This window comes from Panthera onca, chromosome A3 (assembly GCF_046562875.1).
Source record: "Panthera onca isolate mPanOnc1 chromosome A3, mPanOnc1 haplotype 2, whole genome shotgun sequence".
NCBI classification, from domain to species: domain Eukaryota; kingdom Metazoa; phylum Chordata; class Mammalia; order Carnivora; family Felidae; genus Panthera; species Panthera onca.
In genome coordinates this window covers 110,152,388-110,166,661 of record NC_138341.1, presented here as the reverse complement: position 1 = coordinate 110,166,661, position 14,274 = coordinate 110,152,388, and the positions used below count along the sequence as shown (strand labels likewise).

At 40.0% G+C, this 14,274-nt stretch overlaps 1 protein-coding gene across 5 annotated transcripts in view; it reads left to right on the top strand.

Moving 5' to 3' along the window:
• Positions 1 to 14,274, top strand: part of ATRN (attractin) — a 159,916-nt gene that overhangs the window by 101,204 nt on the left and 44,438 nt on the right. For all 5 annotated transcript variants that reach the window (XM_060613551.3, XM_060613532.3, XM_060613525.3 and 2 more), the window contains exons 22-24: positions 1,255 to 1,349; positions 3,987 to 4,065; positions 5,979 to 6,136. In XM_060613551.3, the coding sequence (XP_060469534.2) occupies positions 1,255 to 1,349; positions 3,987 to 4,065; positions 5,979 to 6,136 (332 nt within the window). The remainder of the gene's footprint in view (positions 1 to 1,254; positions 1,350 to 3,986; positions 4,066 to 5,978; positions 6,137 to 14,274) is intronic.

The following is a 14,274-nucleotide window of genomic DNA, read 5'->3' as shown; positions in this document are numbered from 1 at the left end:
CCTGGCAGTCACCATTCTGTTTTCTGTTTCTATAATGTTGACTGCTCTAGGCATCTCATATAAGTGGAATCATACAGTATCTGTCTTCTGTGGTTGGCTTATTTCGTTTGGCATAGTGTCTTCAAGATTGTTCCAGGTTGTAGTATATGTCAGAATTTCCTTCCTTTTTAATATTCCACTTTATGTATACTGTTGACGGACCTTTGGGTTGCTTCCATCTTTTGGCTATTGTGAATTATAGCCATGATCTGTTTGGCTGCTATGAACATGGTGTACAAATATCACTTCAAGATCCTACTTTCAACTCTTTGGGTAGAATTGCTGGATCATTTGGTAATTCTACTTTTAATTTTTCGAGAAACTACCATACTGTTTTCCACGTTAGCTGCACCATTTCACATTCCCACAAGGTTTCCAGTTTTTCCACATCCTCACCAACCCTTGTTCTTTTCTTTTCTTTTCTTTTCTTTTTTTTGTAGTAGCCATCTTACTGTGCGTGAGGTGGTATCTCATTGTGGTTTTGATTTGTATTTTCCTAGCGATTAATGATGTTGAACTTATTTTCATGTGCTTACTGGCCATTTTGAATATCTTCTTGGGAGAAGTATCCATTCAAGTCCTCTGTTCATTTTTAAATCAGGTTGTTGAGTTGTACAATAGACTTTTTAGAATTAAATTCTACCATCTTGGGCAGCTAGCTCTTTCTGCCCATGGGTCCTGTCCCCATGTTTTAATAAAACCACCTTTTTTGGACTAGGAAAAAAAAAATTATACCATCTTTGGCCATTAGTTTCTCTCTAAAGGCATGTTCTTTTGCTACATCACTTTAGTGTTTGAATGCTTTCTTGCTTTCTCGAATAAGATAGTCAAGGCACATATTCCTTGCTCCAGACCTGGAATCAGCCTATTTTTCCATGGAGTCTCGATTCCTTTTATATCATTAATTTATAGCTGTGTATCTTTAAGCAAAACCTAGCATGTAATAGATGTACAATTAATATTTGTAGGTGAGTGAGGTTGGAGCCTAAAGTCTCAGCCAGGATCATGATACAAGGAGAGTTTGATAGGTTATTCCAAATAAAACAATACTGCCCACAGACTTTATTTCCTTTGAAAAGCTTCCTAGTTCCCAGTTATAAGTGAGCTAAAAGTGTTTCCTGGCTGTTGAATATTTATAAGAAAATCAGTCTGTATCTCTAAAGACTTGTTCTGTTTTGTTTTAATTTTTGAATATACATTTCTTTCTTTCTATAGATACTCTTCTTATTGACTATCAGTTCACCTTTAGCCTATCCCAGGAAGATGACCGCTATTACACAGCCATCAATTTTGTGGCGACACCTGATGAAGTAAGATTTTAAAAGTTTTCTTGCTTTGTTTTGAATTCATGTGACTCTTTTTCTTGATCCTTATGGATAGAAGCACGGCATTAGCATGGTCTCCAAAGTGGAGTACGCAGGACTGTTTAGAGGTGCAGGAAAGAAATGTTAGGATCTACATTTTATCTCCTCTCCATCTCAAAGACAAGAGTGACGTTGTTAAGATTTGTCAGGATCTGATACACAGGCTGACACTGACTCCACACATACTTGGTTTGCCCATCAACCCATTGCATCCCCATACAGGAAAGGAGAGCAGACTGCAAGGGGAGCTCCCCGTTAGAGGGGCGCATGGCAAGGCCCAGATTTATTTCTTAAAATGGACCAGACGCTTAACAAGTACCCTCAGACGGACTGCAGATTGAAATGAATGCCAGTGATACGAGGACAATGGCAGAGGTGACGCTTCCATGCCTAGAATAAGTTGTTAGCCTCAGTAGGAGATAAAACTGGTAGAGGTGCAATCGAGTCCAACAAGAAGTTGACCAGAAATCATTGAAATTATTAAGACTGTTGTTTGAAATGTGGGTTTATATCTTCTTTCATTAATGATGAACCACAGCCTGCCATAAGGTACTACCTAGGGGTAGAGGGAGCCAACATAGCACGACATTTAAAAGTGAAGCATTTAGAACATGAAGGCACACCTATATGATTTTTTTCAATGAAATATAAAGTCATTCAATGGCCAGTCCAGTACGTAATGAAATTTCAGTAAACTTGATGATAAATTATTTAGGAACCTCGTTTTAAACTTTAAACTTTAAACTTTCTTATTTCTCATCAACATACACAAAGCCATTTACAGTCACAAAATTCCTGTCACAATAAACATAACAAATAATACACAGAGGATAATATGACAGTAGGCCCATTTATATTCCTTTGTTAACAAACATTGTTAACATTACTAAATTAAAAAAAAATAAATAAATTAGTAGTAGAATAAAATCCAGAGTGTGGGATGTTTATTATATAATGAAATGAAAGTAAGATTTATTTTTTATATTCCATTTTAATGGTAAATTTAAAGAAAAATGAACTAGAGAAAATCTATTCCAATGAGTGAATTTCTTTTTAAGTAAAAACAATAAGTAACCTTAATGAAAATATTCTGTGGACACACTGTATGTCGTATCATTTGAATGGCTCTGGTGACTGGTATTTAAAAAAAAAAAAAAAAAAAGGTTTTAAGATAAGGTTATACCAAAGTACCACACATGAAATTTGTTTAATACCTTATTCCTCAGCAAGTGGTTGAAGGATGTCTTTCAGGATGTGATTGATGTTGTTGATTTTATTTTAAATAAACAAGACTCCTCGTAATACTTCTTGATGAGGTGAGGAGCTACGAAAATCTTTTAACCTCTCTGGAGTTCCCTGTTTATCTTATGACAGAATATTTAATAGAATTATCCAATGTGTATGTTCTGTCTTTTATAAAAGCACTAGGATTTCAAGTTTATTGATCCTTTCCAAAAGAAGTAATTATTAGTAGTGTGCTTCCAATAAACATAAACACTTGAGCTGTCCCCTGCAAGAGGACAACAGGTTATATCAGTAAATGAGAAGGTAAATAACTGCTTTGCAAGAGAAACTTCTGGATTGGAGATCACATTTTGAAAATGACTGTTTGGAAATGTTTCCATTGTTGTGATTTTGTGCTGTAAAGACCATTACAAATCTTACCGATCTGACTTGTTTTTTGATCTTTCAAGATACAGAATTTCAGCAGGATTGGATCCATTTACAAAATTTAAAAATATGACATCTGATTCACTTGCAAAAACAACTCTTTGACCACAAGAAAGAGATTTATTCGTCAAATTTCAGTGAAAACTTAAAATTAGCATCAGTTTACCCATTGTAGCCAACAGTGCACTTCTTCCCATTGGCTCAGCACATTTCTCAGAGATGTCTTTTTCAGTCATTAAAATCAAGGATCAAAATAACCTAGCTCTTCAAATAGTTGTCTTTAAGTGGTAAAGGGATTTCAAAACTAATGAGGAATATTCAGTCATATTTCTCTTGATTTTTTTTAGTGAGAGAAAAATGTTTTTTCAAATCCCGAATGGACACAAAGTATTTTTTTAAGTTAGTTTATTTCAATTTTATATGCTTTTTTTAAAAGCCATTTCCATTTTGGAGAACTTCACAATATATGTAATCTATCAGCTCAGAAGTATGTAGGTTTAATTTATAAATACACATAAACTGTTAAGTGTTTATGTATCGGTGTGAGCTCTCCAGACATTTGGAGCCCAACTACCTAGATGATCCTTACGACGCTGCTTCCCTTAACATAGGCCATATGATTTAAGACATTGTGCTCTGGTGAGGGGTTTTTTAAAAGATACTTTTTCATAGAGTTAGGCATATGATAAAGCATTAAATTATATATACTTTTAAGGGAGAGAAATGAAATTTATTTGGGAAAACTGGTTAGAAATGTTAACTCATATTTTATAAGTGTGAGTTTCTTTTAAGACATCGTAAAATATGTTTTGTAATGAAGAAAATTGAGAGTAATAAAATTTGATTACTGTTTTCTTTCAAAATCTGGAAACCGTTATAATTAATTTTCTAACTGTTCGCACCTCTCATCAGCAAAACAGGGATTTGGACATGTTCATCAATGCCTCCAAAAACTTCAACCTCAACATCACCTGGGCCGCCAGCTTCTCAGGTAAAGACATACCTAGAGAAGACCTTTGAAGTGGAAGTAGCAGATTGAGAAAAGTGATGTAGTTGTTGAGAAAGGGGGCGCTGGGGACAGACAGATGGGTTTGAAACCCACTTTTGCCACTTACTACCTGGGAGACCTTGAACCAAGTGTCCAAACCCCTCTCTAAACCTTAGGGTTGTCGTAAAGAGAAGATAACGATACTTACCTCCTAGAACTGCTGTGTAGATGAACTTAGGTTATACGTGCCAGCGCCTACCACGGTGTCAGACTCAGTACGTGCTCACCACCCCTGCCCTGCTACCAGCTTTAATAGCATTGCTGTAGCCACTGCTCCGGCACTCCCGTCACCTCCCCATCCATGCTTCAGAAGGACAATATGGAAATGACTCAGAGTTGCAAGAAATGGAAATATTTTAAATAGAATGAGATCTTAGTAAGTAAGGGGAAATATACTTTGGGAATTAAATCAAGCTCTCAGAGCATAGTGTTTGCTAGCCTGTTTACCTTGCTACGATTCACTAAAGAAAATCTGAAGAAGTAACAGGTGGGCCTGATGTAGTGCTTATGAACGTAGCTTGGCAGATCTGGGTTTGAACTCTGCCTGTTACTATGCTGCACTGTGCGATTAGGCAAATTCAGCTTTCTGAGCCAGTTTCTCGTGTATACAAGGGATGATTAAAACACCTAGCTGTGCAGAACATGGTGAGGATGAAATGACATAATAAACAAAGTAGTCAAGGTAGTGCTTGAAACACTACCTTGAGCAGGGGAGGGGGAGAGAGAGAGGGAGACACAGAATCCGAAGCAGGCTCCAGGCTCTGAGCTGTCAGCACAGAGCCTGACGCGGGGCTCGAACTCACGGACTGTGAGATCATTACCTGAGCTGAAGTCGGATGCTCAACCAACTGAGCCACCCAGGCACCCCTAAACGTAACCTTTGTATGTATTATGTTTATCATATCTTAAAAGATATGCTATCTATCTTAAGACATGCTTATCACGTTTTAAAAGATTGTATAGAATTCAGAGAAGGTTTAGAAACTTGCGGTGAGGAGACACTTCTAAGAAAAAGTCGGAATTATGAGAGCCTTGGGAGAAGGGCAACATCTGTGAGCATGTGAATGCTTTTCAATGATTCTCTTTAATGAGGACCCAAAAACCTGGGCTCCAGTCACAGTATTTAATGCAGACATGGGGAAAAAAAATCTGTTTTTTGAGTCTTTGTAGATACTAGAATTCCTGGCTAAGGGAGAATATGGAATATTGAAGGGCTATTTGGGAAGAGGATAAGTTTATGCCAGATTGAGGGGATTTAAATACAGTTGTAGCTGATAACAGAAGGGACGGAGTGATTCCCTAGAGCTCCTTTCTCCCTGCTGCTGTTGAGACATGAGGTCACTGCTAGTTAGGAAGGGAGAGGTGACTCTGTCCCTGATATGGGGGATCAAGAGTACTGACAAACAGGTATAAAGGGGAAACGTAAAGCAGTTGAAGTGTTAACGTGCAGAGTGAGGGCCATTGCTTGTCAGCAGGATTCCAGTGGTATCTGTATTTTCACAACTGCATGCCATCGTTTCAGTGCTGAGGAGTCCCGAGACCCCTGCAAAAGCATTCTGGTTAAGGGCACAGCATTGTGTATCTGCCTTCCTGCTGCAAATCTCACCTCTGCTTCTTGCTGGCTGTGTGACCTGAGCCAAGTTACTAAATTTCTCTGAACCTCAGTTTCCTGATCTATAAATGAGAATAATAAGAGTTGTTGTTAGAACTAAAGGAGATTGTGCTCTTAAAGGCTATTCCTGGAACATAGTGAGTGTTAAGTAAATGCTAAACTGTCATTATTAATGAGGACAGATTCTGCCCAAAAAAAGAAAAAAAAATGGGGCTCTTGTATTTCATTCTTTTCTTCCTGACAGCTGGAACCCAGGCTGGAGAAGAGATGCCTGTTGTTTCAAAAACCAACATTAAGGAGTACAAAGATAGCTTCTCTAATGAGAAATTTGATTTTCGCAACCATCCAAATATCACTTTCTTCGTCTATGTCAGTAATTTCACCTGGCCCATCAAAATTCAGGTAAGAAGTGCTTTTTGGTCTCAACCTGCAGACATAGTGAAATCTCTTCAGTGGAGGCTAAATCCACTAATTTGGAACTTGAGGTAAATGAGGTGCACAGTATAGCTTTGCCTTTGTAGTCTCTGTGGCAAAGGAACGTGAACACCTGAGCACCGTAAAGAAGGTGTGGTGGGGATGGCTTCAGTCACTTGAGAAGGGAAATGATCCACGCTCTTGAAAGCAACTCGGCACATAACACGTTCGGTAACTACAGCTGTATTCATTTCTTCGATGAGCACTTGCCATGTAAAAGCCTATAGAGCTTCGGTTCTGGGGGAAGGTGGGTATAAATGAAATAAACACACTTCTAACCAGCGAGAGCCAGAGTGTGGGATGTGCCATACAGAAAGATGCCACAAATGCGGGCAGAGTTTAAAGGAAGATAGCATTGGGTGGCAGCACAAGGTTGCCTGTAAGAGCACAGGCCCTGCAGTCGGACAGGGGGATGCGTCCTGGCTTGCTCCTAGACAGATCGTGTAGCCGCTCCACACCTCAGATTTTTTGTGTATGTGACCTGAAAGCATGTCACCTGCTGCTGCCACCAATGTTATCAACCTTGATCGTTTTCTCTGTTCTTGGGTGACCAGTAGACTCCCTCTTATCCAAGACCCGTGACCTCATTTTTGCTCTTTATCATCTGCCACTGTCCTCAAGTGCCTTGCCTCCATACTTTTCTCTTTTACCCCCTGTGTGGAATTCAGGGCTGGGTGGACTTCCAAGCGCTGGTTCACCTTTAGCCATCGAAGCACAGTCACAGGACTGGTCTGTGGCCGTTCACCGACTCTCAGAAGCAAGTCGTCACTGATCAGTGACGATGTGTTTGAAAAGGACTTGTGGTGATTTTGTGTCCATGCCTTGGGACTGTGACTACAGAGCAATCTTCTCCTTCCTGGAATGTGAGGATAGGTTCTGTGTTGTGGTTTTTTTTCTCACCAACCACTTTCCTTTTTCTGTCTAGTGGTCTACCAATGTGCTCATCCTCTAATCGGCTTTTCCCGTTGCTCTTAGACACTGTCTGCTTCCCTCCTTGGCCAGCCTTCTCATAGTGTTGGCTCCCTATCTGTGCTTCCTCTTATCTACTCATCCATCAGCCCACACAGCAGTGCCTCCTTCCCTCACCACATCCTGAAACTGTCCTGTCTTAGCAGATGCCAGTCACTGAATTCTTCAGTCTCCTCACTGCTCTCTTGCTCACAGAGTGGTTTGAGTCACTGTCTTTCTGGCCTTCCTGGTCCTTTCTTTCCCTGATTCTCTGGCCAGTCTCCAGGGAATCTCCTTCCTTAAATATTGGGGTTGTCTGCGAATCAGTCACATCCCATACAGTTTCCCGGGGTAATTCCATCCCACCTGTAAGACTTATGGGATTCTCTGTATTGGTGATTCTCAGTGCTGTCTCCAGCCCAGCTTATACTTGAGCTCCAGACCAATATTCTTGGTGGCTGCCTAGACATCTCTACCTGGACAATCACAAGCTCCTGCCTTTCGCACATAGTCATTCCTATGACCTCAGCCCCAAACCCCAGGCCTCTTTTCTCAGTGAATGACACCACCATTCGTCCAATTTCCTTTTGCTTTCCTTGTTAGATGTGTATATCAAGGTTAAACTAACCATTAGTAATTATAAATTGATTTTTTCTTCTTTCTGGAAGAGATCGTATAAGATTAGAATTCTATGACCCTTGAGTACCTGATAGATCTCTCCTGTAAAATCATGAGATTTTGGTGTTTTATTTGTGGAGATTTTTTTAAACTGTTGTTTCAGCTTCTTTAAAAGTTATAGGATATTTTGGATTTTCCCTTTCTGTTTGAGTCATTTAAAATAATTTTTCCTAGTTATTATTTATTTAATTTTTTTCAGATGTATAGACATAAAGTTACTCACACTATCCTCTTATCTAATTTTTGCAGCATCTCTGCTTAAGAGTACTGAATCAGGGCGCCTGGGTGGCTCAGTTGGTTAAGCCACAACCTTCGGCTCAGGTCATGATCTCACAGTTTGTGAGTTTGAGCCCTGCGTCGGGCTCTGTGCTGACAGCTCAGAGCCTGGAGCCTACTTCAGATTCTGTGTCTCCCCCTCTCTCTACCCCTCCCCTGCTCACACTCTGTGTCTCTCTGTCTCTCAATAATAACGTTAAAAAAATCATAATAAAATAAATAAAAAAGAGTACTGAATCATACACTTAAAAATGCTTAAAATGGAGAGCACCTGGGGGTGCCTGGGTGGCTCAGTCGGTTGAGTGTCCGACTTCGGCTCAGGTCATGATCTCACCATTTGTGAGTTCGAGCTCTGCGCAGAGCTCTGTGCTGACAGCTCAGAGGGAGCCTCCTTCAGATTCTGTGTCTCCCTCTCTCTCTGCCCCTAACCCACTCATCTTCTGTCTCTGTCTCTCTCAAAAATAAATAAACATGAAAAAAAATTTTTTTTAACTAAATAAATAAATAAAATAAAATGGGGAGTACCTGGGTGGCTCAGTTGGTTAAGCGTCCAACTTTGGCTCAGGTCACGATTTCACGGTTTGTGGGTTCATGCCCCACATCGGGCTCTGTGCTGACAGCTGGGAGCCTGGAGCCTGCTTCGGATTCTGTGTCTCCCTCTCTTTCTCTGCCCCTCCCCTGCTTGTGCTCTCTCTCTCAAAAATAAATAAATAAGCATTAAGAAGAAAAAAAAAGTTAATGGGGCGCCTGGGTGGCTCAGTCGGTTGGGTGGCCGACTTCGGCTCAGGTCATGATCTCACGGTCCGTGAGTTTGAGCCCCGCGTTGGGCTCTGTGCTGACAGCTTAGAGCCTGGAGCCTGCTCATATTCTGTGTCTCCCTCTCTCTGACCCTCCCCTGTTCATGCTCTGTCTCTCCCTGTCTCAAAAATAAATAAACATTAAAAAAAAAAAATTTTTTTTTTAAATAAAAAAAAAAAGTTAAAATGGTAAATTTTACCTTATGTCGGTTTTACCCTAATTTTAAAAAGTTTTAAATATCACAGCAAGACTTTTTTTTTTTTTTTTTTTGGTAAATATAGATAAACTTAATCTAAAGTTTATACAAAAAGGCAGAGAGTCTCCAATAGCTGTAACAAGTGTGAAAAAGAGGAATAAAGTGGGAGGAATCACTGTATATAATGTTAAGGTTTATTGTTTAGTTACAGTAATCAAGACTTTGTGGTTGTTGGTGGAGGGATAGACAGATCAAGGAATAGAATAAAGAACCCTGAAACAGAACCACGTAAATATGTCGATACGATTTTTAACAAAGAAACAAAGACAATTAATTCAGTGGAGGAAGGATAGCCTTTTCAAATAAGTACCGCTGGAACAACTGGGCAACAACAGACAAATAAATGAACTTTGATCTAAACCTCACATCTTACACAAAATCAGCTCATTATAGATCATACCTTTTTTTTCCTAAGTAAAGTGGCTACTTATTCAGCCTCTTGTCATGTCAAAATGTTTTGTGCATATGCCACTATAATTAGCACACCCTCTGTAACAGGCAAAATTGTACATCAAATTATATTTCATGTTACCTCATTATATAAAAATATAAAGTAAAAATGATCTATCATTTCCATGTAACATTACTATTAAACAATTCAGCAGTAGATAATGAAGTGTGAAATCTTAGTAAAATATGATACAGGAAGAGCATAATGTAATTCTCACTTGTCGTTATTTGTTATGAATATACAAAGACAAATTTTTTAAATGTTATATTTACTGAGATTCTGGCAATAGCTTTATGTAACAAGACACAGCATACCAGGCCTGCCACTCAACTTGTTTATGGTAACTCTCAGCTTCAATCTGAAGCTGTTTAAAAAAAAACAAAAAAACAAAAAAATCAAAAGCCTGCTTTTTTTTTTTTTTTAACATGCCAAGTATTTTGGCAAGTGTGCCGTTAAACACAGTAAGGAATTTAAGATAGCAAGAATAAGAAGTTAATAAAAAGTACCTGTGTCTATTTGAAATGATTCCTCTCCAAAGCCAAAGTGTAGTCCAAATTAATTCAAATGTTATAACACATTCTCATGCTAAAAAACATTCAATATTATTGAAGTGGAGGTAAATCCCGGAACTTTGGGGGCTCTGCCATGCTGCAAAGGGCTGTTTCTCTGGTTCACTTGACAGAGTCCCAGGATATCAAAGGGCAAGACTGCTGTACGCAGCTCTGACCGCCCATGAAGCATGGCTACGGTGTCCTCAAAAATAGGGTGTGTGAGGATAACAGGCACGCTACTCTGCTAGCTAAAGAGATAGCACCCTCCCCCTCAGAGGCCCCTTCCCAAGATAAATGAAAGTATTTAAGGGGAAAAAATTAAAAGACACTTATCTACAGAGTAAGGATTTTGAAATAATGTGATCGCTGTTTCAGAAATGTTAACTGGAGTCATCTGGCCATTTTTGATTACATCTTAATGATGTGTCCTCGTTCAGTTTCTGTGGACTCATCATTAGATCCTTCTAGTCAAAAATATTAATTTTAGGGACTCTTGGGTGGCTCAGTCGGTTAAGTGTTCAACTCTTGATTTCAGCTCAGGTTATGATCTCACTGTCTGTGAGATAGAGCCCTGCATCGGGCTGTGTAGTGGTCGGGCTCTGCACTGTCAGTGCAGAGCCTGCTTGGGGTTCGTTCTCTCTCTCTCTCTCTCTCTCTCTCTCTCTCTCTCTCCCTCTCTCCCCCCCTCCCCCCCCAAAAAAAATAAACATTAAAAAATATTAATTTTATCTCCAAATACTGTAACCACTAGCACAACTGCAGTGTGTTATCTCCAGGAGTTATTAAGCACGGGAAGAGAAAAAATAGAGACACAGAATCCAAAGCAGGCTCCAGGCTCTGAGCTGTCAGCACAGACCCCGACTCGGGGCTCCAACTCATGAACCACAAGATCATGACCTGAACCAAAGTCGGACGCTTAATCGACTGACCCACTCAGGCGCCCCTTGAAGAAGAACTTTATATCCTAAGTCTGGGCAAAAGATTTCTAGATTTGACAACAAAAACATGACCCATAAAGGAAGAAATTGATAAATTGGACCACATCAAGACCAAAAGCTTTTGCTCTATGTAGTAAGACCCTGGCAAGAGGATGAAACAGTAAGCTACATACTGGGAGAAAATATTTGCAAATCATATTTCTAACAAAGCACTTGTATCTAGACTATAACAGTTCTCAAAACTCAACACTTTAAAAAAGAAGTGCTCTAATTTAAAAATGAACAAAAGATGTGAAGAGACAGTTCATCAAGTAGATTATACGTTACGGCAAATAAGGACATGAGATACGCAGATTCAGAAGCCACTAAAGAAATGCAAATTAAAACCACAATGAGACATCACCACATACCTATCAAAATAGTGAGAACACCGAATGCTTGAGAGAATACAAAGAAATTGGATCACACATACATTGCTGGTGGGAAAGTAAGATGGTATAGCCACTCCGGAAAGTAGTTTGGCATCTTCTTATCAAACTAAACTTGCACTTAGTATACAACCCAGCATTTGCGTTCCTGGGCATTTATCCCAGAGAAATGAAAACCGGTGATTACACAGACACCTGTACACCCATGTTTATAGCACCTGTGCAGCAATATTCAGCAGTGTTACTCATAATAGCCCCAACTAGAAACTACCCAAATATTCTTCAGCAGGTTAATGGCCACACTGTGCTACATACATATCATACGTATATGTATGCAATACATATACATATGTAATACTCAGCAATAAAAAGAAATAAACTATCGATACAATAATTTGGATGAATCCCAAGGAAATTTTGCTGAGGTGGGGGGAGGCTTAGCAATTTGTATACTGTATGATTCCATTTCTATAACATTTGAAAATAAAAATTTTAGGGGCGCCTGGGTGGCTCAGTCGGTTAAGCGTCCGACTTCAGCTCAGGTCACGATCTCGCGGTCCATGAGTTCGAGCCCCGCGTTGGGCTCTGGGCTGATGGCTCAGAGCCTGGAGCCTGCTTCCGATTCTGTGTCTCCCTCTCTCTCTGTCCCTCCCCCGTTCATGCTCTGTCTCTCTCTGTCCCCAAAATAAATAAACGTTAAAAAAAATTTTTTTTTTTAAATAAAAAAAAGAAAATAAAAATTTTAGACCAAAAATAGAGATTTGTCTACTGAAGCTTCAACTTTTTCTGACTTTTCCTGACTGACCTCAGGACCTTCTTAAAAGTGTTCACCTGGTTAGGTCAGGCCCACCCGCACTCAAGGGGAGAGGATTATGCAGCGTGAATACACCAAGGTAATGGGAATCTTAGGTGGCACCCAGGGATTTATTTAGGTTGTTTGGCCCCATAGAGGTTGAGCTGTAGGCTCTAGTCAATACAATTTCACTTTGGTAACGTCTAACACTATCCAATTATAGATCAGATACATTTATAAAATATTTGATTTGGGGTCTAGTAAATATTATTTCTTGGCTTGTTTTAAGTTGAGGTTGTTTTCATACTGACATACCTTGTTACTTCTGACTCTGATTGAACTTTAGGCTTTGTTGTGTATAGCCGAAAAATGATGAACGTTTTTAAGGTTCTTAGTGAAAATCTTATGCTGCTGACATTTTTCCCATTTAGAAAGAGGGCTCCGTGCATATAAACAGGCTCTTGTGCTGGAGATAGTCGTGCTCTTGCCAATGCTGAGTTCTAGTTTTTTTTCCTCCCAGTGCCCTGTTGCTCCACCCTCTGAAAGCCACTGAAATGGTTTTAGAGCATTTCCTTCTAGAGGGATCTCTTCCCCACACTTACTTTTAAAAAGTACTAATTTTAAGTTTAAGAGTCAAAGGGATGTTGACTTTCTGCCTGATTTTCTGTTCTTCACCTGGGCTGGATCACTTACTTGAGTAAGATCCACTTATGAAAGCTGTATTCAGGAGCACTTTCGAAAATAAACTATGGCGTGCACACCATTTAATTTGCCAAGCTTTCCTTGAACGAGCAGGTAAGTTCTATTGGAAATGTGTCTTTTTACTCTTTGGTACAACTAACTGTAGTATTTGCAGGCAGCGTAAATAGAGCTGCGGCATTGCGCGTCCTCGGTGTCTGCACACGACACCCGTTCTCTGTGCACTCGGGACTGTACCTGGATGTGTGCCGTGTGGAGGGCTCAGCCTGCCTCCTCCTGCACACATCCAGCGGTGTGCTCAACAAAGGGGGCTGTACGTGTCTGTACTGCTCTGTTTTCCTCAGAGCCTTAGCTTTTCTAGATGTGGTTAGCTCTTAAACACACCCATGCACACTTAGAGACTATCCAGATTCGGTAAAAATGTAGAGACTAATTTATGGAAAAGAGTAAGGAAGTGTCTAAATGGTGCAGGATAGGTCATTCGGTTAAATTTTAGTATGGCTTTCAATGCAGGCAAAGCCTTTTTGTCCTTGATTCTCATTTTTTAAAGCAGAATAACTGAGGAAATCTAGTTCTCAGAATTCATATAAACATTGGCACTTTAAAAATTGTAATGCTGAACTCAAGTTCCTTCACTCTGTACCAATCCCAGGATTCTTTTCCATAATTAGGAACAGATCAAAACCTGTAACTGCTAACTGAGGGAATTTGAAACCAACTGTAAAAATCCTTGTAGACACAGTTAAAAAAAAAACAAAACACAACACCCAGATTGAAAAGGCCTTGTGTGTAGAAGGGTGGTGGGTGTGTTGGGGCCAGTTGTGCATGTTTTCTGGTCAGTTGCTCCTGTGGGTGAGCACCCCTCCCTCAGCCTCTGCTTTCTGAAAGCAATCCTGCGTGTCCTTGCCAGAGGGACTCAGCTGGCATAGCCATGCCCATAGTTTGGGAGGGTAGGTATTCAAGATAGAGAATGGACAGGCAGATGTTTTGTGTGAGCTGGGAAGGTGGGCAGTGAAGCTGGGGTTCAGGCTTGTTACTGGCTCTGCAACAGAGGTTGTTATTGTAATGTGGAACTAATATTAAAGCCTTCTCCGTGCTGGGTGTTTCATCTGCTGGTTTATGTAAGAGGCTAGTGTTCACAAGCGAAGGCAACACGGAATTTGTATTGAGAACTGGGCATTCATTTGGACTTTAGGTTTATAGGTGCTAACAGGATTACTCCACTAAGCAAAGGATGTATGAGACTTCAC